The sequence below is a fragment of the Passer montanus genome, unplaced genomic scaffold, assembly GCF_014805655.1.
Source record: "Passer montanus isolate IOZ18808 unplaced genomic scaffold, ASM1480565v1 scaffold5, whole genome shotgun sequence".
Classification (NCBI taxonomy): Eukaryota; Metazoa; Chordata; class Aves; order Passeriformes; family Passeridae; genus Passer; species Passer montanus.
In genome coordinates, this window is record NW_024369929.1 from 17,025,229 (window position 1) to 17,049,379 (window position 24,151).

Sequence of the window (24,151 nt, forward strand, 5' to 3'; positions counted from 1 at the left end):
AAGAAAAAGATGGCCAGTGCTTCCAGATACTGCAGGGGATGCATCTTGGGAAGAGGCATCGCTGCTCATTTTCCTGTTTTGAAAACAAAATAGGCTTTTAGTAAAAAAAAAAAGAAAAAAATTCTGATCATATTTGACCTGACAGCTTTCCTTAAATGCACTGACACCAGTGCAGTGCTGAACATTATCCATATAAAATTCAATGTACTGACACCAGTGGAGTGCTGAATATTATCAATATAAAATTAAATATACTGACACCAGCGCAGTGCTGAACATTATCCATATAAAATTCAAGGTACTGACACCAGTGCAGTGCTGGACATTATTCATATAAAATTAAATACACTGACACAAATGTAATGCTGAACATTATCCATGTGAAATTCCATGTAGTGGCACAAGTGTAGTACTGAATATTGTCAATATAAAATTGAAGCAGCTCTTCTCCAAGGTGCCCTGCAATCCCATAACAAACTGTTACGTGCTGCAGACAGGGATTTCCCCTGCTGTTTTTGGGGGTTTTCTCTGATGTTTTGGGTGTTTTCCCCAATGTTTTTGGTATTTTCTCAGCTGTTTTTGGGTTCTCTCTGATATTTTGTGGTGTTTTCCAGAACTATTCCATGGCAGTGTACCTGGTGAAGCAGCTCTCGTCCACAGGGCCCTGCAATCCCATAACAAAATGTTGCATGCTGCAGACAGGGCTTTCCCTGATGTTTTTGGGGTTTTCCCTGATGTTTTTAGTATTTTCTCAGCTGTTTTTGGGTTTTCTGTGATATGTTGTGGTGTTTTCCAGAACTATTCCATGGCAGTGTACCTGGTGAAGCAGCTCTCCTCCACGGTGCCCTGCAATCCCATAACAAAATGTTACATGCTGCAGACAGGGCTTTCCCTGATGTTTTGGGGTTCTCTGTGATATGTTGTGGTGTTTTCCAGAACTATTCCATGGCAGTGTACCTGGTGAAGCAGCTCTCCTCCACGGTGCTCCTGCAGCGGTTGCGGGCCAAGGGAATCCGGAACCCCGATCACTCCAGAGCACTGAGTATGTGTCTGCTGGGCTTTTGTAAAGGGAAAAAAAAATCACTTTTGTGAGGGGAGATTTGGAATTAGGACTGTGCTAACCAAGCTTTGGACTTCCTACAGCCCTCTGGGCTTTGGGAATGTGATAGTGGTGTTCTTTGTGTTCAGCTCCAATTCAAAGACTCAGAGCCTTTGTTTGCACTAGGAGCCAGTCCAGGAACCCTGTTGACACTGTGAGGGGAAAAATGCAAGAGAATCTCTTTCAGCTCAGCCATCCTGGCTTTGTTTGTGCAGAATGGCACAACTGTGCTCTGCAGTCAAGTGGGCATTCAGTAAAAACCTCAGGAGAAGAAATTGGTGGAAGTTTGTAGCATAAAAACAGCAAAAACTGCTGTGGGTTTGGTTTTCAGGGAGAGGGGAAAATCCCAGCACCTGATCAGTATAAAATTACTCTTTAATTAATGCTCACATCAGGGGTTGTACCTTCTACAGAGGGGAAGAAATGTAAAAAAATAGTGCAGAATGTGTTTTACAGTGAAGTGGGCTGAAGGCCTCAGCCTGGGCCTGGGCAGGAGCAGCTCCACAGAGCATTTTCTGTCCCCAAAGTTGTGGGGTGAGCCCGGGCAAAGTGCCCAGCACAGAGCCCCTCCTCACCACAGAGTGAATTTGCTGCCTTTCTGTTTCCTCTGACAACAAATCGGTGGGAATTTGTGGCACAAAACCACCAAAAACTGCTGTGGGTTGGTTTTCAGGGAGGGGGGGAAATCCCAACACCTGATAGTGGTGTTACTCTTTAATTAATGCTCACATCAGGGGTTGTACCTTCTACAGAAGGGAAGAAATTAATACAGCACTAAAAGTGGTGCAGATTGGCACAAGTTTGACCATGTTACACAGTGGAGTGGGCATTCAGCACCTCAGGGCTGAAGCCTCCCCCTGGCTCTGGGCATTTCTGTCCCCAAAGTTGTGGGGTGAGCCCGGGAGAGTGCCCAGCACAGAGCCCCTCCTCATTCCAGAGTGAATTTGCTGCCTTTCTGTTTCCTCTGACCACAAATTGGAGGAAGTTTGTGGCATAGAAACAGCAAAAACTGCTGCGGGTTTGGTTTTCAGGGAGAGGGGAAAATCCCAGCACCTGATCAGTATAAAATTACTCTTTAATTAATGCTCACATCAGGGGTTGTACCTTCTCCAGAGGGGAAGGAATAAGTGCAGCACTACATAATAATGCTGGGCATTTATTTGTCTTAGTTCAGTTTGATGATTTATGCACAAAATGCATGAAAAATGCACACAAATCTGTGGCTTCATGGACAATATGCACAAATATTTACAAAGTTCCAGGTAGCTGCTGCTCTTAAAGGTGAGGATGAAGGTGTAGGTCCAGTTCTTAGAGCAAGAATAAAATGAGTCTGACTTGTTCATTTTACCAATGACTGCTCATGAAACAGGCTTTGTAAATAAAAATAGAGGATGAAAAACTTCAGAAATTAAAGAAGTCAGTGTTTCACTGCAGGTATTTAAATCTCAGATTTTGCCAGGGTACTGCCTATTGCTCAATTTGCTTTTCAGTTTGAAGTCACTTGATGAGGATTTTGGGGGTTTATAGTGGTGCCTGTCCATGTGAGAGTTGTTAACAAGTTTAGCTTGGAGTTGGAAGTGAAATTAATGTGATATTTAGTATTAAATAATGGTCAGGTACAAAATTGCATGCAAAGGAGTTAAGATATATCTGGAGAAACAAGTTTCAGGGGTCTTGAATTCAAAGTTTACCACGCCATTTCAGATTTATTTTATTTCTTTATCATCCAATTCATGTTTGAATTTACCTAAAATAACCCTTTTCTTCTTTCAAATACCAGTTAAAGAGAAACTAACTGCTGATCCAGACAGTGAAATAGCAACAACCAGCCTAAGAGTGTCTCTTCTTTGTCCAGTAAGTTGATTTTTTATTTCCTCAAAAGTGATTCTGATGGAAATGTGGCTGTTGTGGTGGAAATTACCTCGTGTTTACCTGGTAGAACTTTGTGGGGACAGGGAGCAGCTGAAATTATCTCTGTGCTGAAAAGCTTCTGAAATGCCCCTGGGAAAATGAATATTCCATTAGCTTGGAAATGTTACTCAAAATATATGTAAGCATACATTTAATGTGTCACTGGATCCTCTGAGAGTGCAGCTGGGGCTTGGATTGATAAAAACTCTCAAAATGGGGAAAGGGGGAGATCTGATGTTCTAAGGAGGCAGCACCTCCTGGAACTGTGCAAATGCACCCTTGGATTTCATAATCTGAATTTGAAGCCAAGGCAGTATCCTGGAGTTGTTCACACAAAATGTTTGGATCCAGGGGGAAGTGAGAGGAAATAATTCCAGTGAAAATACAAGTGGCAGAGATCTTGGTGTTCTCACTGGTTTTTAACCAAGTAGATGCACTGTTTTATACCTGGATTTATGTTACCAGTGATAAATTATTAATAATTTGTCATTTTAACATGATGTGTGCATTTCTTTGAATCTCTGGGACTGGTTTCAGGTGCAGGGCACCTTCAGAATATTTGAATTCTTTCTTGATTGACAGAGTCCCTTTACTGCAGCACAACTGATGAAGTTCTTACCCAAATTAATCACACATTAAATTAATGTCTTCAATTCCACTAGATGCACCAAGAGATATTTAAAATAATTAATTAATGCTTCAGTGTTCCAAAATAGGACATGGAAGTTACAGGTTTTTGGGATTATCAGTTCTGAGGTTTTAACTCTACAGATCAGGACTTAATTTGGTAGATGAAATCCCTGTATCTTTCCACAGATTCATTTTATCTTCCTTAGAAGTTCCTTAACTTCCTTAGTTAGAATCAATGCTGATATGGAGAAAGGAATAAAATTGAAGATCATGACAATATCACATTTAAAGATTTGCAAGAATATAAAGTATCTATACATACACATATACACATATAAAAATAGAATTATATCTTTTATATATTTGTATTTAATTATAAATTTTATTATATTTTATTCATATTTATATCTAAATATCTATATACATACATATATACTTTATATAAATATAAAGTAACCACACAGTTAATTGTGCTTTTTATGAAGCAAAGCTTACACCTCTAAAAGTTGATCTCTTTACAGTCTAAGAACTTATTTAACAACTTGAAAAATAAAAAATTCCTCCAATTTTGGAGGAATAAACTCCAGTTTTTCAGAGGGGCTTCTCTGAGCTTGGACTTCAGAGCACACTCAAGTTCATGTTCATTTTCCCCCTGAAAGCACAAAGAAATAAATCCCCAAGCCCTGCAGTTGAACCAAATATTTAACTGGAGGAAAATTCCAAATCCGGGGCTCTACTGGAGCTTCTGCAGCTTTGTTTACAAATCCTGAACTCCTGTTTTTTAGCAGGGAAAGAGAAATGTTTTGTGTGCTCGTAAAAGAAATTAATGCAGTGGTTTTTGGCTGCCAACAGGCAGGAATCAGTCCCAGTGATGGGAATGCAGCTTTTGCACACTTGGGATGCATCCCTGGTTTTGTTTTGTTTTGTTTTTTGTTTTTTTGTGGCAGAGCTGATCCAGAAGGTTCAGTGCCAAAAATGGGGGAAAAGCATCAACCTGTGAACTCTGAGTGTGGTTAAATCCCATCTCAGACAGAGGTTTTATACCAAAACCTTGGAAAAAAAAATCTTCCTGGCTTTTAAATCTGGTTGGGTTTTTTCCCCTCAGGGACATCACAGGCAGAGGTTTTCTACCAAAACCTTGGGAAAATGTTCCATCCCTGGTTATCTGCTTTTTGTTTGTTTGTTTGTTTGTTTTCTACCAAAACCTTGGGAAAAATCTTCCTGGTTTTTAATCTGCTTTTTTCCTCTCAGGAGATGGGGTTTTATTGTCCTTCCTATCTTTGACTTTCCTTATTTTCCTTTTGAAGCCTCCAGGTTTTCCTTTTGATGCTCCTGAGCTGGGAGAGTGCCCAAAAATGAAACGAGCCATTGCCCCAGCACCTGGGAGATGAGAATTCCTGACAGACTGAGCAGGGGGGGAGCTGATTTTGGGGTGGGATTAATGTGATTTTGGGGATGGGAATAATGTGATTTTGGGGATGGGAATAATGTGATTTTGGGGATGGGAATAATGTGATTTTGGGATGGGAATAACGTGATTTTTGGGATGAGAGGAATGTGATTTTGGGATGGGAATAATGTGCTTGATCATGGATCTGGGGGGAGGAGATGCCAAACATCTGGCACCAGAGCATCTCCTGTGGGAATTCTGTATCCCCAGGGAATTCTGTATCCCCTCTCCTCACTGGGGACTGGGTGACAGTGACTGTGAGCCAGAGGGAAGGAAAATAAACGAGATTTCAGTTCAGAGGGAATGAAAACAAGCCCTCACCATCAGGCTGGAGGAAGTGGTGGCCTGTGAGAAGAGCCTTTGTTTGTGCTGTGGGGTTGGGTTTGGGATATTCTGGTGCCATCCTGTGGCATCCTCCTTGTACTGCTCAGCATCAGCTGGATTGAGCCACGCTCCCAGAAATTCCTCTCCCAGCCCTGGCAGCAGCCAGGGGATGTTTTAGTGAACTCCTCGGTGTGAACAATTCTCCTCCTGGTGCCTCAGGTGTAGATTTTCTGTATTTCAGGTTCTGAGCTGCTTTAGTGGGTGGGTCTGAGCTCCACACTGGGGATGGTGAGCTGTGCACAGAGCAGGGAGACAAAACAATTCCTGCTCCAGCTGGGCACCAAGGACAGATGATCCAAATCTCAGCCCAGGAGCACAAAGCCCGTGGAATGAAGAGAGGAAAACAAGGATGGGACTGCAGGGGCTGCAGTGGGATTGGACACTGAGCTGCAATGTGCACATGGAGCAGAGCTGAGCCCAGGGACAGAGCCGTGACCCTCGTGCATTTTGGGGCCATTTGGGTTCATCTTGGGTGCAGCCCTGGCTGGGCTCTGCTGCTGCCCAAGGTGGATCCATGGAGGAGATCCTTGAATCAATCCCTGCTTTATTCTGGAGCTGTGCCCAGCCCCTGCTCCAGCTCAGCCCTCACAAGGCATCACCCCATAAATCACTGTTCTGTTGGGTTTTCATGTGGTGAAAATCCCATTCCCACCTTGCTGCTCTCACCTTTGGTGTGGTCGGTCCAGGCCCCTCCTGAGCTGCAGCAATGCTTGAAACAAGAGAAGTGATTCAAATAAACAAAAATACATATTATAGCAGAGCCATCTAACACAAGGTAGTCAATAAACAACAAAGTTCAAAGAGTTTCTTTTTTGTTCTACCAAAAGGAGGGAATGTAGGAAATAGTAGAGGTAAGAAGATTTCCAGAAAACTGTAAAAACAAGCCTTAGAAACAGAAAGAGCAGAGAAAAAAGAACTAACTACAGCTGCAAAATCTGAAAGTAGAAAAATTACAATAGTATAGCAAGCAAGAACACTTGGGTTTTTGAGCAACTGCTGGGGTTTTGTGAGGAGATTTTTATTTCAGAATAAAGTGAAATTCCTTTTGCTGTGTGCTTTCCTTTCAGTGTAATGATACTTTCATGATAATGAAGGATAATTCTGGTTTTGGTCCATGTGATACATGGAATAATATATAATAAATCTATTTTTGGTCCATCCAGGACACTGCTATTTACAGGTACTCAGTGCATTTTGTTACAGGAATATAGCAGGATGTATTCTTCAGCTTCCTGAAAATCACACAACTCAAAACATGATTTTTATTCACTTTTATGCCATTTCAGACATGCAGGAAGGAGGGAACTGTGCATGTGACAAAACTCAGACTCCTGAGCGTTCTTTCTGGAATACAACTCAACCTAACTCCTGTCTCTTTTCAGGCAGCATTAATTAAATTATTCCTGGTGGTTAATTTAACACCAAGGTAGTAAAATCCTGTTTTTTTCCTCTTGCAGCTCGGCAAGATGCGCCTGACCATCCCCTGCAGGGCCCTGACCTGCTCCCACCTGCAGTGCTTTGATGCCACCCTCTACATCCAGATGAATGAGAAGAAACCCACCTGGGTGTGCCCTGTGTGTGACAAGAAAGCCCCTTACGAGCACCTCATCATCGATGGGTGAGTGAAGCTGGGAGCAGAGCCCACATGGGATGGTTCTGGCTGAAATGAAGTGGATTTCCCTCCTTTCTGCAGCTCCCCACGTTGGATTTCCCTGCTGCTGCTGCTCAGGAATTCCTGAGCAGCTCCTGCTCAAGAACTCTGCTCCTTCAAACTCAGTTTGATAATAATGAGAGCAATTCTCAGTGAATTCCTGAGCTTTCCTAGGTGCAAACAGCTCGTGTTGTATTTCCTTTTAATGGAGCAGCTGTACAAATGTGGCAGGGCTGCTAACAGACAGAGCAAATCAATGCTGCCACCCCTCTGAGTGCCGGCACAACTCCGTGTACAATTTCACACTCGGGGAGTTGCTATCTATAGCAAGTGACACACAGATTGATTCCCTGGCTCTGCCTGCTTGCAAAACACCAAAAAAATAAATAAATCTCACCTCGGGCTGGGCCAAGTGTGGATTTCTGGGTTTGCATTTTAATTTCTTGAAGACAGAAATTTTTCTTTTTTTTAAGATAGAAAGAGATAACAAGTAGGGGTTTCTGAGAATACTCTCAATATAAAACAAAGCCCAAAAATTGATGAAACATACACACTAAAACCCCAAAAGCAAAGCTGAAAAGCCCCAAGAAACACCAAAATGTTGAAAAACCACCTCATCAATGAGGAGTTTTTGAGGGAATGTGTGTTTTATTTTGCCAGGGAAGGATGAGGTCACTCAGGATCCCTTTAGAGCAAGAGACACTCAGGCTGTTCTGGACTCCTGCAGCCCCAGATTTCCAGGGATAAATCTGCCTTGGATCAAAGAGCTGGGGGGCTCCTCCTTGAGGTTTCTGCCTAAAACAGCAAAAAACCAGGAATAATGCAAACCCCATGTTTCCCTTATTTCTCCTGGTGCTGCCAGGTGCAGATGTTGGGTCTGATCTAACTGGAGCATCCCAAAGGGAAAGTTATTTGTGGAAAATGCTCCAATTTGGGAAAAAGGGAGCTAATTAAAGCCAAGCTCTAATTAAAGCCAAGCTCTTCCCTGCAGAACCACATGAATGGCCCTGGTCAGAAGCTGGAATTCCCACTGGCAGTGATGTGCTGCCAGGATCTTAAAATTTTAGGAGGTGCCTGTGGGAGAAGAGGCTGCAAATTGAGATTCCCATGCTCAGCTTTCTGTAGGAAGTTTCACAAGGCCTTCAATCCTCAGATTTAAGAGAGGTTTTCTCAGTTAAGGACTTTTTTGTCAACTCTGGTAAAATTCAATTCATAGAATTCCTTTGTTTTGGGAAATGGAGAGTTCTGTGTCACAAGCTCTGCAGGATTCCACTCTCAGTGCTTTTAAATAAAAATCTTCATTTTTGCAGATTTTTATTTTAGGTAATACTTGAATTTTGTCAGTGATTCCTTTTTATCAAGGAGGCAGCTGAGAGAAGAGCAGAACAGTAGAAGCTTCACCACAAATTCAAATTTACACTGACTAATAAAGGGAAAAAAAGCTCTTTTTTAGGACTGATATGAAATATTTTTGATGGACAGGTTGTTCATGGAAATCCTGAAGTTCTGTACAGATTGTGATGAAATCCAGTTCAAGGAGGACGGGTCCTGGGCTCCCATGAGGTCCAAGAAGGAAGTGCAGGAGGTGACAGCATCCTACAACGGAGTGGATGGTGAGCCCTGGGCTGGGAAGGGCACTCTGGGCTCCCCTGTGTTCCTTCACCTCCCAAAATGCTCATTTTTAAACATATTTTATAGCTTTAATCATTTCTGTTCAGCTAATTGGGTCGCACCTGTCTGGGGCTGATGGTGTTTAAAGTTACCAACATTCTGTGATTATTTTTTCTTTAAATGCTGAGCTTTTTGAGGAGCTGTGGCTGATTGTTGATTCTGTGCAGGCTGCATCAGCTCCTCCATGGAACACCAGGTGTCCTCTCACCAACAGTCCAACAAGAACAAGAAGGTGGAAGTGATCGACCTGACCATCGACAGCTCCTCAGACGAGGAGGAGGAGGAGCCCTCGGCCAAGAGGAGCTGTCCCTCCATATCCCCAGCGTCCCCCATGAACAGCAAGGGGTGAGCACAGGGCTGCAGGGCCACCCAGAGCTCCAGAGCAACCCAGCTCTGGAAACTGCTGCTCTGGGTTAGAGCCTCAGCTGGGAGCTCTGGCTTTGCTCCAGCACGAGGCCCGAGCTCGGAATCACAGCTTGGGGTGAAGGGAAATATTTCTGTGTGCTGGTGACATGGTGCAAAGGGAAACCAGACTTTTGAGTGGGAACATGATGAAATATTTCAGTTGTGTTTGTGACGTGGTGCAAAGGGAAATCACAGCTTTGAGTGTGCAACACAAATATTTCTGTTGTGGTTTTGAAATGGTGCTCAGGGAATCAAAGATTTAAGTGTGGAACACAAGGAAGTATTTCATGTGTGTTTGTGAAATTGTGCAAAGAGAAATCACAGCTTTGAGTGTGGAACACCATGAAATATTTCAGTTGTGTTTGTGACGTGGTGCAAAGGGGAATCACAGCTTTGAGTGTGCAACACAAATATTTCTGTTGTGTTTGTGAAATGGTGCAAAGAGAATCAAAGATTTAAATGTGGAACACACTGAAATATTTCAGTTGTGTTTGTGAAATTGTGCAAAGAGAAATCACAGCTTTGAGTGTGGAACACCATGAAATATCTCAGTTGTGTTTGTGAATTGGTACAAAGGGAATCAAAGATTTAAATGTGGAACACACTGAAATATTTCAGTTATGTGTGTGACATGGTGCAAAAGGAAACCAGACTTTTGAGTGGGAACACAATGAAATATTTCAGTTGTGTTTGTGACGTGGTGCAAAGGGAAATCAAAACTTTTGAGTGGGAACATAATGAAATATTTAAATTGTGTTTGTGAAATGGTGCAAAGAGAGATCAAAACTTTTAAGTGTGGAACATGATGAAATATTTCAGTTATGTGTGTGACATGGTGCAAAGGGAAATCACAGCTTTGAGTGTGCAACACAAATATTTCTATTGTGGTTTTGAAATGGTGCGCAGGAATCAAAGATTTAAGTGTGGAACACAATGAAATATTTCAGTTGTGTTTGTGAAATTGTGCAAAGAGAAACCAAAACTTTTAAGTGGGAACACAATGAAACATTTCAGTTGTGTTTGTGAAATTGTGCAAAGAGAAACCAAAACTTTTAAGTGGGAACACAATGAAATATTTAAATTGTGTTTGTGAAATGGTGCAAAGAGAGATCAAAACTTTTAAGTGTGGAACATGAAATATTTCAGTTGTGTTTGTGAAATGGTGCAAGGGGAATCACAGTTTTAAGTGTGCAACATAATAAAATAAATCAGTTGTTTGTGAATTGTGCAAATGGAATCACAGCTTTGAGTGTGGAACACAAAATATTTCAGCTGTATTTGGAAAAAGTGAGTGTAAAATGATGCAAAAGGCACAAAAGTGTGGATTTTGCAGATCTGGGAATGTTTTTCTTCCATAGGGAAACGTGGAAGCAGCAGGCAGGGAGGAGCAGGGAGTGGGAATAGGGAGTGCCACAAGCACCTGGGCACACCTGAGCAGCCAGGCTGGAAATAGCTCCTGCTTTGCATAAATACTCTGGGATGGAAGCCAGGATGCTGTGGGAAGTGTCCCTGCTCCAGTGGAATGAGTCAGTGATCCCTCAAGCCCTGACGCTGGAATCTCCTTGCAGGGTGTCAGTGCTGTGGGGTCTCACAGGTCCCTGTGGGGTTTGGGTTCAGTGTTCCTTCAGGATTGTCTGTCCTTGTTGGAAACGCCTGTAACACATTTCCAGAGACCCCAGCACCATGGCTGCTGTTTGGGACTGAACTTTGCTTTCCCAGATTCCAGCTGTGCTGGACTGAAGGGAAGTTCCTGATGGAATATTGTGAGGAGAAGCTTGGGGAGTGTGTGATGTGGCTTTGGAGTGGCTGCACATCCTCCAGGAAGTTCACAATGTGTTTTGGATTGAAATTCAATTTGAAAATAAGCCAACAAGCACCCCCTGATGGGACAGCAATAAACAAGAGTGTATTTTAGGCTTTTAACAAGCTTTTTTTTCCCTTCCAGCATTTTAAATTTACCCCACCAAGCTTCTCCTGTGTCAAGAACCCCAAGCCTTCCTGCTGTGGACACCAGCTACATCAACACATCACTCATCCAGGACTACAGGCATCCATTCCACATGACACCCATGCCTTATGACCTGCAAGGTGAGTTGGCTGCACCTGCACAGCTCTCCACACTCTCATTTAATTATACAATAAAAATAATTAGGTTTATATCTCTGGTAGCAAAGAGAATTTGAAGTGTCATCAGTGTTTGGCTGGTTTGATTTCAAAATAAGTGGTGAAAAATGGACAGGGGCAGTTTTGAGAAGCTGAATTTTGGTTTTTTTTGTCTCTTGACAGGTTTAGATTTCTTCCCTTTCCTGTCAGGTGACAATCAGGTAAGTCAGGGAGAACCAAATGCTGTGGCAAACACTTTTCCCAGCAGGATTTGCTGTGTGGGAGGCAGCAGCAGCATTATGTGAACACAGGTGTGGGATGAGGCACAGCAAAAATAAATATTTGGGGAGTTTTAAAATGTTAACCTCAGCAGCCACTTCATTGTGGAATGAAGGTGCAGCTTGATCCCTTCTCCTCCAAAAAAAGGGAGCTGGGATGTCTTCCCTTAACAGAGGGAAATTGCACTAAAATTGCCCTAAAAGCTGAGGGCCACTTTGATGTCCTCATGGAGAGCAGAGCCTGCACTGGGAATTTGGGTCAGGAAATGTGCCTGAATATCCAAGATCTCAGAACGATTCTGATCCAAGGAATGCTGCTCTGGTTGTGGAGAAGCCCTTGGGAACAAGGCTGGGACAGCCTGGTGGGAAGGAGCACTGAGGGCAGTCCCCCTCAGGGAGGTTGGGTTTAAATGGGATTTTTGGCTGCTCGAGCTCCTCCTCTCTGGGGCTGCAGCAAGAGGAGAACCTGGGACAGCCCCTGCTCCACCCAGCTGGCCCTAAGTGCATTCCCAGGATTGTCCTTGCTGCCAGCAGGGATCAGCACAGCTCCACTCTCAGCTGCTCACCCTGACTTCTGGGGGCTGGCAGAATGGACTGGGGAGAATTTCACCCCCAAGGACATTTTTGAACAGCTAAATAAAAAAAAGCCCCAAAAGTGCTGCTGCTTGCCCTTTTTTCTGCTTTGGGCTGTCTGATCCCATTCCTGCTTGCATTTTCCTTGCTTTGGGTTCTGATCCCATTCCTGCTTGCCCTTTTCCTGGCTGGGATTCTCTGATCCCATTCCTGCTTGCCCTTTTTCCTGTTTTAGGCTCTCTGATGCCATTCCTGCTCGCCCTTTCCCTGCTTTGGGCTCTCTGATGCCATTCCTGCTTGCTCCTTATCCTGCTTTGGGCTCTCTGATCCCATTCCTGCTCGCCCTTTCCCTGCTTTGGGCTCTGATCCCATTCCTGCTTGCCCTTTTCCCTGTTTTGGGCTCTCTGATCCCATTCCTGCTTGCTCCTTATCCTGCTTTGGGCTCTGATGCCATTCCTGCTCGCCCTTTCTCTGCTTTGGGCTCTGATCCCATTCCCTCCCTGCTGCTGTGGGTTTGGGTTTACAAACCATCTTTGTAACCCCAGCATCCCCAATTCCTTTCGGCTGCAAAACTGGGAAACCACAGAGCTAAAAATCCCTTTCATCTCCCACTGCCCGAGCTGCTGTGCAACCCAAAACCACCAAAACCTCCTTTGGACCCAAGCTCCATTTTTCCTGCTGCAAAAATCAGGATTTGAACCCTTTCTCCCCCAGCATTACAACACGTCCCTCCTCGCCGCCGCCGCCGCCGCCGTGTCCGCCTCGGACGATCAGGAACTGTTGCACTCCCGCTTTTTCCCCTACACCTCGTCCCAAATGTTCCTGGATCAGCTCAACGCCGGCGGCAGCAGCTCCCTGCCAGCCACCAACGGCAGCAGCAGCGGCAGCAACAGCAGCCTGGTGTCCTCCAACAGCCTGAGGGACAGCCACGGGCACGCCGTGGCCAGCAGGAGCGGCACGGACACGGCCTCCATCTTCGGCATCATACCCGATATTATCTCCTTGGACTGATCCATTTCTAGGTTTTTTTTGGGGTCGGGGGGGTTGGGGGTTGGGGGACAGAGGAAATCTTCGTGCTCGGTTTTCCTTTCTGTTCAGAGAAAAAAAAAAAAAAAGTTAAGACAAGGGGGTTTTTTTTTTCCTTTTTTTAAAAAAGGGGAAAAAAAAATTTATGTGTACAGAGAACAAAAAAAAAAAAGTCTATTTTCAGTTTTACTTTTGTATATAAACCTAAGATGGCCTCGCTGGTAAAAATAAGAAAAAAAAAGACAAAAGAGAAAAAAATTAAGAAAAACAAGGAGCTTCAGTTCATTTTTATGGATGCTGAAGATTTTACACCTGTGCATTTGTCATGTGAGTTCCTTTTCTTTTCTTTTTTCCCCCTATAGTTTGGACACCAATGGCATTATTTTCTCCACTGTTACAGAAACAGGAGAGGAGCTGAACTTCTAAAGTTCAAGCTTGGGGAGAGGGATTTTTCTCCTCTTGGAGACATTTCCCTCGGCTGGTGGAATGTAATTCCCCATCCCATATTTAGTGCAGATTTTATAATTGTGGCAGCAGAGCACTCCCTGCTCTGTCTGCAGCCCAGAGCCCTTCAGGAGTGGGGTTGGTTTTTTGGGATTTCTTTGACACTTCTGGTTCTGTGAGCCTCTCTACCCAAATTCTCCTTTTGAGTTCCATGCTTTAGTCAGGAATGTTGCAAATTCACCCAGGGAATGACACAAAACTGACTGGGAGGTTTAGGTTGGATTTCAGGGAAAATTCCACCTCCAGAGGGTGTGGGGCAGTGCCCAGGCTCCCCAGGGAATGCTGACATTCCCAAGGCTGCCAGAGCTCCAGGAATGCTGGGACAAAGCTCCCAGGGATGCACAGGCTGGGATTTTGAGATCCCTGTGCGAGGACTTGGATCCTGGTGGGTCCCTCCCAACTCAGAATATTCCACATTTTTGGGATTCAGTTACTCCTGAGGGCCTGACCCCATCAAATCCCAGCTGAGCAATGACCTGTGGGACAAGATGTTCCATTTTCGTGGAGTGGAGCCCCAAATCCCGGCTGAGGAACGACCTGTGGGACAAGATGTTCCATTTCCGTGGAGTGAAACCCCAAATCCCAGCTGAGCAACGACCTGTGGGACAAGATTCCATTTTCGTGGAGTGAAACCCCAAATCCCAGCTGAGCAACGACCTGTGGGACAAGATTCCATTTTCGTGGAGTGAAACCCCAAATCCCAGCTGAGCAACGACCTGTGGGACAAGATGTTCCATTTCCGTGGAGTGGAGCCCCACATCATTTTTGTGAAGTGGAGCTGAGGAATGATTTGTGGCACAAGGTGTTGAATTGTTGTGGAGCCTCAAGTCAACATCAAATCCCAGCTGAGGAATGGCTTGTTGAGGAATTCATTGGGAAATGAATTTGATTTGGACAAGATGATCCATTTGTATGGAGTGGAGCCCCAGATCCCGGCTGAGGAGTGACTTGTAGCATGAGATGTTCCATTTTTATGGAATGAAGCCCCTGATCCCATCTGAGGAGTGACTTGTGGGACAAGATGTTCCATCTTTTGTGAAGTGGAGCCCCAAATCAACATCAAATCCCAGCTGAGGAACGACTTGTTGAGGAATTCATTGAGAAATGAATTTGATTTGCACAAGAAGTTCCATTTCTGTGGAGTGGAGCCCCAAATCCCATCTTTGGAGTGACTTGTAGCACGAGATGTTCCATCTTTTGTGAAGTGGAAACCAAATCCCAGCTGAGAATGACTTGTTGAGGAATTCATTGAGAAATGAATTTGATTTGCACAAGAAGTTCCATTTCTGTGGAGTGGAGCCCCAAATCCCATCTTTGGAGTGACTTGTAGCACGAGATGTTCCATTTCTGTGGAGTGGAGCCCCAGATCCCATCTGAGGAGTGGTTTGTGGCACGAGTTGTTCCATTTTTGCGGAGTGGAGCCCCGGAGCAGCGCCTCTCCTGGGCTGGGGGGTTTGTGCTCAGTCCTGCCCAGAGAAGTTTTGTGCTCAGTCCTGCCCAGAGAAGTCCATCTCCCCCGAGCCCTGGCGTGTCCCTGCTGCAGCTGCTGTGTGCAGGCTCAGCCCGAGCCCCTGCCTGGCAGCAGAGGCTGCAGGTTTCAGTGCAGCAGCTGCAGGGGTGCTGCAGCTGGGGCTGTGCCCACACGCCCTGCCTGCTCACCCCTGGGTGTTCTGAACCCCAAACCCCCAGGACAACCCAGGTTGTTCTCCCCACCCCGCTCCTTTAGGGCCCGTGCCTTCCAAAATTCACTTTTCCCTTGGAGTTCTTTGGATTCCCCGGATTTTTTTCAGCCGTATTTAATTCCTGGTTTCTTTTCTCATTGTTTTGAAGTTGTGCATGACATAGGAATTTTTTTTTTTTGGGTCATTTGGGCTGATCCGTTCTTCTTAAGGAGTGGAATGTGTAAATAGCTGGAATGCAGATTTTTTCAGGAGATTCTTTAAAGTCAGAGAAAGGGGGAGGGAAGGAAGTGATTCTCTTGTGTCCCAAAGTCCATGTCAGAGAGAGTAAATATTTCCTCTGGTGTGAAAAATATTTTTATAACTGGTTGAAAGTGCAGGTATTGAGTTTATCAGGAAAAAGAGAGCTAAGGAATACTAAAATTAGCAGATTCTTGTCTGAATTTTTTCATGTCCAAAAAAAACTGTTGATTGCAAATAGTTGCTTCAAGCATTGACAAGGGCCACCTTTTGCCTATGAAGTCGTCTCAAAAAAAACAAATATAAATCTTGCATTGATTAAAAAAAAAGGAAAAAAAAAACAGGAAAAAATTTTAAAAAACCTGAGAAAAAAAGCAAAAAAAAAATCTTTAATCCAAGTAGCATTAGGTATTGCTGTCTGATCAGTTGTATGGTTATTTGAAAGGTTCACATGATGTGGCATCAAAAATTGTTTTTAGTGTTTTTACAGCATCCCTCTGCCACTAAATAGTTGACTTGAATTTTGGAAAAAGGAAACTGTTGGTGTTTATATGTATATGTGTGTGTATATATGTATTTATAGATCCGTGTGTGTGAGTTCCAGGTGAGTTCAATAGTTTTTTCCCATGCATGTGTATTTCATACATATCTGGCTGATATATTCTATTTCACCATACACCGATTTTATAATTTATTAAATGTCAGTTAAAAAAAGGAAAAAAAAGAAATAAAAGGATAGAAAATGGGAAAGACTTATTTTTGAAACAGTCTGATTTTGAAGTGATTCAGCCTCTGGTAGGAATATCTCTTACCCAGTTTAGGAGAAGATTTTTTGTGGATAAACTGGAAGATTTTTCTGGAACTGGGGGTGTGAGTGCCAGGTTTGCCTGGAGCCTGCTCTTGGAGCATCCAGCAGGAATTTGGGACTGCTCACAGCTCCTTTCCCACTTTCCAGGGGCCTGTGAAGGGTGAGCCCAGGAGCAGCAGGATCAAAACCCCGTTAATGCCCTGGCAACGGGACCTGGCAGTGCTGGCATCCTGGGATTTGGCACCTTGGGAATGGCAGGGGGCCTTGGGATCCCATTCCCTGTGATCCCACTGGGAGAAAGGCTCCAGGTGCAAAACCCTGGTAGTGCCATGGGAAATGGGATGTGGTGGTGTCCTGGGATTTGGCACTTTGGGAACGGCAGCATTCCCCATCCCTGTGATCCACTGGGAGGAAAGCTCCCTGTTAATCCCATGGGAAATGGGATGTGGTGGTATCCCAGGATTTGGCACCTTGGGAATGGCAGGTGCAAAACCCTGGTAGTGCCATGGGAAATGGGATGTGGTGGTGGTGGTGGTATCCCAGGATCTGGCACTTTGGGAATGGCTGCTCAGCCTGGTGCTCCCATTCCCTGTGATCCCAGTGTGGGGAAGGCTCCAGTTCAGGGCTGGCATTTGTGACCTGTGCCCTGCAGCATCCATGGCCTGGGATCATTCCGAGGCTGGAATTCCTCCGTGCCTGCACGCCCCAGTGAGCCCTGCCTGGTGCAAGTCTCGCTTGCTGCTCCCCATTCCCTGCCAGAGTCATTCCCAGATAACTCCTGAATTCCCAGATAACTCCTGAGTTCCCAGATAACTCCTCAATTCCCAGATAACTCCTCAATTCCCAGATAATTCCCAGACCCTGGCTCTGTGCTCTCCAGCTCTCCAGTGGCAGCCTGGCTCTGCTCCTTGGAATTGCAGCTGGATTGTGCTGGGGTGTGCCACGGGAGGGGCAAGGTGAGCACAGCCGTGGCTGGGGGGTTCCACACATCTGGGCTGAGCAGGTGTGCCTGGCATGTGCACACGCGTGTGTGGGACGTGCTGACACACCTGTGGGATGTGCACACACGTGTGGGACGTGCTGACACACCTGTGGGATGTGCACACGTGTGTGGGATGTGCACACGCGTGTGGGATGTGCACGTGTTTGTGTGTGGGATGTGACACACGTCTGGGATGTGTTCACGTGTTTGGGATGCGCACAGATGTGTGGGGTGCACACGGGTCTGATCTTCACACACCTGGGATGTGCACCTGTGTGTGTGTGGGATGTGCACACACACCTGTGGGACGTGCACACACACGTCTGGGATGTTCAGACACATCTGGGATGTGCACACACACCTGTGGGACGTGCACACACACGTCTGGGATGTGCACACACACCTGTGGGACGTGCACACACACGTCTGGGATGTGCAGCCACCTGTGGGATGTGCACACACACCTGTGGAACGTGCACACACACGTGTGTGGGATGTGCACAGGAGTGCCTGGGGTGTGCACAGACCTGTGGGACAGGAATGTGTGTGTGGGGGGGGACATTCACACACGTGTCTGGGGTGTGCACACGTGTGTCACACACACATTGGGACGTGCACACGTGTGTCACGCTCACACCTGGGACGTGCACATGTGTCACACGCGTGTTTGGGACGTGCACACGTGTCACACACGTGTCTGGGACGTGCACACGTGTCACACGCGTGTTTGGGACATGCACACGTGTCCCTGCAGCTGCAGCTGCCCTGGGGTGTCTGGGGTGTGCACACGTGTGTCACACACACATTGGGACGTGCACACGTGTGTCACGCTCACACCTGGGACGTGCACATGTGTCACACGCGTGTTTGGGACGTGCACACGTGTCCCTGCAGCCGGAGCTGGCACGAGGAGCTGCAGCTGCCCTGGAGCCCCTGTCCCACCCCTCAGGAGCTGGGAATTGCCCCTGGAGCATTCCCCAGGTTCCAGGAGCTCCTTGGGTCCTGCGGAGCTGCAGAGCCCAGGAGAAGGAGGAGAACGTGCTGAAAATTCGTCCTGTGTTGCAGTTGAGCATTTCAGGGTTTGAAGCCCATTTTAGTGGGAAAGATTTTGGTTTAGCAGTGGGATTTTATTTGATTTTATTTTTTTTTAAACAGAACTTAGATTTCTAACAAGGGAAAATCGCTGGTGGTCCCCGCAAGTGCTGCTGCTCATGAATTAACAAAGGGGGAAAATGTAAATAGGGACAATGTGAAAATGACCCGGAATGGAAAGCTCTCATCCATGGCCTTAAACCTTTTCTCTTCGTTTTCCTTAGGGCATGCCAAGCCAATCCATGGACTTACAAATGTACAGTAGCCCAGTGTCAGTTTGTATAAAAGTACCGAGTGAAAATATTTATTATATGCACTGGATAAAAAGAAAAAACCAAACAAACCCCTGGTTTACCCACGGAATCTTCCCTGTTTCTGTAGAAATCCCTGGACACAATAAAAGCATTCGGTTATTCTGTGTTTCCTGAGGAGGAAAAGTGGGAGCAGAGGGATTTCCTGGGTGTTTTTTGGGGCTGGAATGGTTTTTTTGGGATGATTTGGTGCTGTGAGAGCGCTGCTTTGTCCTGGGAGTGTGTGCAGGGCAGCTCCTCCCTGGCTGCTTTCCTTTGGGAATGTTTTCCCATCCTGGAGCATCCCAAGGACTGGGAGCTGCTGTGTCTGCAGGAATGGGGAGGGATGAGCCAGGGATGGACGGGATCCCTTGGAATGTGGGAACAAATTCTCAAGGAATTCCTTGTCCCATCAGCTGCACAAACCAAAGCTTTCCTGCATCCAGGAGAGCTCTGGGATCCAGGAGCAAACCCAGCGGGGGCAGAGCAGCATTCCCAGCTTCATCCAAACTTCGGGATGAGCGGGGTGGGAGCAGAGCAGGGAAATCCCACCTCTGGCTCTTTCCAGCTGCTCCTGGTTTTCCTGCAGTGCCGAGCTCTTTGTGACTCTGATTTCCAGAATTTTCTGGAGTGTTTCCTACCCCTGGAGTAGGAAGAGCTAATTAAGGCTTGAAGGGTGTGGCCGTGTCGCTTTTCCATGGAGCAAAGTTCATTTTCCATGGAACAAAGTGGATTTTCCCTGGAAAGAAGCTGCTGAGAGAGCCTGGAATGTGGGGATCCCAGCCTGGGCTCCCTGGATTGGGGAGAGCACAGGGATCAGGGCGTGGATCAGGATGGTTTCCCTCTCTGCAGGACTGAAATCCCTGGATCTGCTCCCATGCCTTGTGTGGAGTTCAGCAATGCCATTGAATTTTCCAGATTTTCCCCATGTTTGGTGTTCCATGAGGATAATCCCCATTTTTCCCTCACAGGGACACTGTTATGGATGTGGGAGGTTGGGATTTGTTGGGATTTTGGGGTTTTTTCCCAATTTCTTCCCTGCTTTGTGTGGCATTCCTGGGTGGTGGCCTTGGAGCATTCCAGCTCTCTGCAGGGATGAACCAGACTCCTGGGATAACTGGGGCTGGAAAGGACCTTAAATCCCATCTCAGTCCATGGCCAGGGACACTTCCACTGTCCCAGGCTGCTCCAAGCCCAGTCCAGCCTGGCCCTGGACACCTCCAGGGATCCAGGGGCAGCCCCAGCTGCTCTGGGAATTCCTCCCCAATCCCTTGGATCTGCTGGGGCTGCCAGGATTTAATTCCTGGTTATTTCACTGATGGAGCAAAGGGAGATTCAGGATTTAAAAAGGATTCAGGGAGAGGGGGAGGCTCCTGGAGCAGAAGCCAGAGCAGATTCCTGGGAATGTGGGAGTTTTCCAGGTCACTGCTTGTGCCACCATCCCTGTGAAAGCTCCCAGCTGAATCCAGGGAGAGCTGCCCGAAATTCCAGACACCCTTTGAGGAGCTGCTGAAGGCCCTGAGATCCAGGGGGGACAAAAACGAGGATCAGAGGGGGTTTAATCAACCTGGAAAACGAGGATCAGAGGGGGTTTCATCAACCTGGAAAATGAGGATCAGAGGGGGTTTCATCAGTCTGGGGTAGAGGAATTTTTCCTGGTGTGGAAAAGGGGAATTTTCCTGGGGAGGTTTTTCCTGGTGTGGAAAATGGGAATTTTCCTGGCCCTGTTTTTCCTTTATGGAGACACCAAACACCTGCTGGGCTGTGCTGACTTCTTGGAGAACCAGGAGACCTCGACCTTCTGCCACAATCCTGACATTTAAATGCTTTTAAAAATCATTTTTTTAAAGCTTGACACGTGTTGTCACACTCAGTTTATTTCAATAACAGTTGTTATTGCTATAATAACATACATATATAATAACATTATTTCTTGTTTTTCCAGGAATCAGGGGGGAACCTGTGGAAGTGTCAGCACTAAATGAAGGCAAAATCAGGTTTTGAAAGGCAACTGATGGTTCCTGAGTCTGACTAGAAAGTGGGAAAAATAGAAACAAAATCCCTCCAGGTGCTGCTCCAGGAAATCCACTCTGGGTTTCAGTAGTCGACCGCGGGAAGGCAAATGTGGTGCACAAATTCCTCGTATTTGATGGTTCCATTTGGCCCAACTTTGGCTTCTCTTAGCAGGTCATCCACTGAAAAATGGGAAAATGTCCTTGGGATGGGATGTTTGGGGGTGTTGGGGGCTTCAGAAGGAAAGCAGCACTGCAGGGTTTGGGGGATTTTTGTTGGCAATCACCTCTGGGATCAGGTGAGTTTCAAACTGGCATCAACCAGCACCTGGATTTTAATTCCATGTAAAATTCTCTGCAGCAGGGGTATCCGATTTTTTTTGAGTTCCACAGGGGGGAAAAAACCCCACAAATTTAGTCCAGGTGGGCTTTTGGGTTTATTGTGCCCCTCAGAGGCAAATTTTCTGACAAACTGGAGGGGCTTGTGGGGTTTTGCCTGTTTGTGCTTTGGTGTCTCCTGCTGGCACAGGAGGAGCTTCCTCATCCCAGAGGCAGCTGCAGAGGGGAAGGGAAGGGAAGGGAAGGGAAGGGAAGGGAAGGGAAGGAAAAAGGAAAAGGGAATTAGGTCCCAGAGGGAGCTGCAGGGCACCTTCCTCGTCGGAAAGCTTCTCCCCCAGCCGGGTGAGCTTGGCGCGCAGCTCGGGCACGGAGATCACTCCTCTCTTCTGCCGGTCGATCATGGCCAGGGCTCTCAGGATCTCCTCCTTGGGCTCCTCCTGCTTCATCTGCCTGTACATGATGTTCAGGAAGGTGGAGAAGTCCAGCTCTGCGTTCCTGTCTGGGAAAGGGAGGGCAGATCCTTTGGGAACGGCTCCGTTTGGGGCTGGATCCAGGATTAAACATCCTCCTCCTCCTCCCCCAGTTCCCTTTCCTGGGGTTCCCTTTCCTGGGGTTTCTTCTCCCTGCCCTTGGGGCTTCCTTTCCCTGTCCCTAATCTGGATCAGGGCACGTCACAACTGGGTTTTTTCTCCTAAAATCCCATTTGTAATTCTATTCAGTTTGTGCTCTGAGCTCAGATCCTGAATTTTTAATCCCCCCTGCCACCTGATCTCACAATTCCTTCCTTGGGTTTTGTGCCTTGTTTTTCCCACAGATCTTCAGCTGAACATCTTTCTGTGCTCTTCCACCTCTGTTGGTTGGCCTGGACAGTTTCCCACCCTCCAAATTAATATTCCATATTAAATGTTTGTTTCCTGCTTTTTTTGGGATTTTAATGGCACTGTTTTGTTTGGGCTGGATTTAACACATCACAACAGCTTCTGGTGACTGCTCTGGGTGGACGTTCCCTCCTGGACCATCCCAGCTCCATAAAAATTGCCTTTTCCCGTGTTTAATCCCAGTTTGGTGGCTGTGCAGGCGTCTCACCGATCCTGTGCAGCTGCAGGTGCCTCTGCACCTCTCCGGGCGTGGGGCTGGCTCCCAGGCACCGCATCACGGCCAGCAGGTCCGAGCCTTTGATCTTCCCCTTCTGGTTCTTGTCGTACAGGGAAAAGCACTCCTTGAACTCTAATTAAGAAGCAGCCCGGGGTTAGCGGCAGGGCCGGCGCGGCCGGGCCCGGGCAGCATTCCAGCCGGGATCCGCCGCCAGTGTCGCCTTTCCGGGAGGGTGATGGGCACGGGGGGCGGGCAGGGGGAATTAAGGGTAATTAAAACCCGAGCGGCGCTAATTGGGGCCCTCCAGGCTGAGGAAGCGCGGCTGGGAGGGAAAAGGGCGGAGAAAAAGGAGGGTTTTGGTTAAAAAGTGCTTTTCGTGCCTTGGGTAGGGGGAGGGGAAAAGGGCTGAGAAAAAGGAGGGTTTTGGTTAAAAAGTGCTTTTCGTGCCTGGGGTGGGGGGAGAGGGAGAGAGGGACGGAGGAGGCTGAGGATGAAGGAGAGAGGGGGAGGAAGAGCAGGAAAAAAGAGGAGAAGAGGGAGAAGGAAAAGAGGAGGGGATGAGAATATTAAAAAAGTAGAAGGAAAAGAGGAAGGAGGGGAAGAAGGAAACGAGAGAGGAGAGGAGAGGAGAGGAGAGGAGAGGAGAGGAGAGGAGAGGAGAGGAGAGGAGAGGAGAGGAGAGGAGAGGAGGAAGATTTTGGCGGTGGAGGCTGCAGAAACCCAGCCTGGTTTGGTGCCGTCCTTGTCCCCTCTGTCCCCAGCCCTCGCTGCTGGGGCGGCTGCAGCGGGCCGGGGGTGCCCGGGGGTGTCCTGGGGGTGCCCCAAGGATGCTCCGGGGGTCCCCCAAGGATGCTCCGGGGGTGTCCCGGGGTTCCCGTGGGCGCCGTGGCCTCCCCTGGCCCGGCCGCCTCCTCCGCTCGCCAATCCCTCGGCGGAGCTGATCAGATTTGCCATAATACTCTCATTAATACTCTCATCAATACTCCCATTAATACCCTAATTAATACCCTTATTTCAGCTTCCTTCGGCCGTTCCCGGAGCAATCCCAGCCCCCCTTTCCCAGTGCGGCTCGCAGAGGGACTTTGGATCCCTTGCGCTGCCTCCTTCCTCCTCCTCCTCCTCCTCCGGCCGCTGTTGCGCTGAAGCATTCCCCTGGAACTGGGGAGAATCCCCTGGAATTGGGGAGAATCCCCAGGAATTGGGGAGAATCCCCTGGAATTGGGGAGAATCCCCTGGAACTGGGGAGATTCCCCTGGAATTGGGGAGATTCCCCTGGAATTGGGGAGAACCCCCTGCTTTCCCTGGAGAGCCGGGACTGAGGGACAGCGAGCCCACACTGCCACACTTTGGGGGCAAAACGCCGTTTTTACATAAATATAAATTCAATCTCGTAATTAACGCCCGAAGCGGAACAAACCCGTACCTACCATTAATCTGGTCCTGGGACAGAAACTTTGCCTGCAGCAGGAACAGAAAGAAAAAAAAATTAGAAAAAAAAAACCAAACAAACCAAAGGGAGCAGCTTTGAAACGCGGCCGGGCAGAGCGGGCCGGGCAGCACGCGTCGCTCACCATGGTTTTGGGGACAATCGCTGCGCTGCGGGGCCGGGCCCGGGCAAAGTGCGGGCGGAGCTGCGGAGCCACGGGAACGGGAACGGCCGCGCAGCCGCTCCTGCCGGGAAGGGCAATTCCCGCCTCGGGACGGGCTCTGCGGCTGCACAACGAGGCTTTGAGCGGCCCGGAGAAGCGCGCCTGGCACCGAGCTCGGCTGCTGGGAGGGGAGCGGGGGGAGAGTGCAAAAATACAGAAATTACAAAGAAAAAAAATATTCCAAAACCCAAAAGCTCCAAAAATAAAAAAAATCCTAAATAAAAAAAAAAATCCAATAATTAAAAAAATCCAGCTATTCCAAAACCCAAAAGTTCCAAAA

The 24,151-nt window shown here is 47.1% G+C and overlaps 2 protein-coding genes and 1 long non-coding RNA gene across 8 annotated transcripts in view; 1 reads left to right on the forward strand and 2 right to left on the reverse strand.

Annotated features, from left to right (window-relative positions):
• The window catches only part of PIAS1 (protein inhibitor of activated STAT 1), a 55,514-nt gene extending 40,457 nt beyond the window's left edge, over positions 1 to 15,057 (forward strand). For all 5 annotated transcript variants that reach the window (XM_039722831.1, XM_039722834.1, XM_039722833.1 and 2 more), the window contains exons 7-14: positions 937 to 1,042; positions 2,880 to 2,953; positions 6,932 to 7,092; positions 8,608 to 8,738; positions 8,964 to 9,141; positions 11,147 to 11,289; positions 11,488 to 11,525; positions 12,870 to 15,057. In XM_039722831.1, coding sequence (XP_039578765.1) covers positions 937 to 1,042; positions 2,880 to 2,953; positions 6,932 to 7,092; positions 8,608 to 8,738; positions 8,964 to 9,141; positions 11,147 to 11,289; positions 11,488 to 11,525; positions 12,870 to 13,166 — 1,128 coding nt within the window. In that variant the 3' untranslated portion in view covers positions 13,167 to 15,057. The remainder of the gene's footprint in view (positions 1 to 936; positions 1,043 to 2,879; positions 2,954 to 6,931; positions 7,093 to 8,607; positions 8,739 to 8,963; positions 9,142 to 11,146; positions 11,290 to 11,487; positions 11,526 to 12,869) is intronic.
• LOC120508857 lies at positions 13,256 to 16,802 on the reverse strand. Its single transcript, XR_005629107.1, has 2 exons — positions 14,402 to 16,802; positions 13,256 to 14,222 (listed from the first exon to the last, which is right to left on the reverse strand). It is a non-coding gene; the product is annotated as an uncharacterized LOC120508857 (long non-coding RNA).
• A 3,833-nt stretch (positions 16,803 to 20,635) lies between these two features.
• On the reverse strand, positions 20,636 to 23,983 carry CALML4 (calmodulin like 4). 2 transcript variants are annotated; one of them, XM_039723177.1, is made up of 5 exons: positions 23,794 to 23,983; positions 23,650 to 23,680; positions 22,214 to 22,354; positions 21,438 to 21,626; positions 20,636 to 20,971 (listed from the first exon to the last, which is right to left on the reverse strand). In XM_039723177.1, the coding sequence occupies exons 1-5, from the start codon at positions 23,794 to 23,796 to the stop codon at positions 20,874 to 20,876; spliced, it is 462 nt and encodes a 153-aa protein (XP_039579111.1). In that variant the 5' UTR covers positions 23,797 to 23,983; the 3' UTR covers positions 20,636 to 20,873. The 2 variants fall into 2 exon arrangements, with proteins under 2 accessions (XP_039579111.1, XP_039579112.1); XM_039723178.1 differs by lacking the exons at positions 23,650 to 23,680; positions 23,794 to 23,983 and adding an exon at positions 23,230 to 23,341.
• Positions 23,984 to 24,151: the final 168 nt, after the last annotated feature.

Bases quoted from the DNA above. Each gene is read 5' to 3' on its own strand.
- CALML4 (XM_039723177.1), bottom strand. The intron at 22,355-23,649 runs GTAGGTACGGGT...CTTCTTAATTAG, and splicing joins GTCCCAGGACCAGATTAATG to AGTTCAAGGAGTGCTTTTCC. The intron at 20,972-21,437 runs GTGCCCTGCAGC...CCCATTTTTCAG, and splicing joins GAAGCTTTCCGACGAGGAAG to TGGATGACCTGCTAAGAGAA.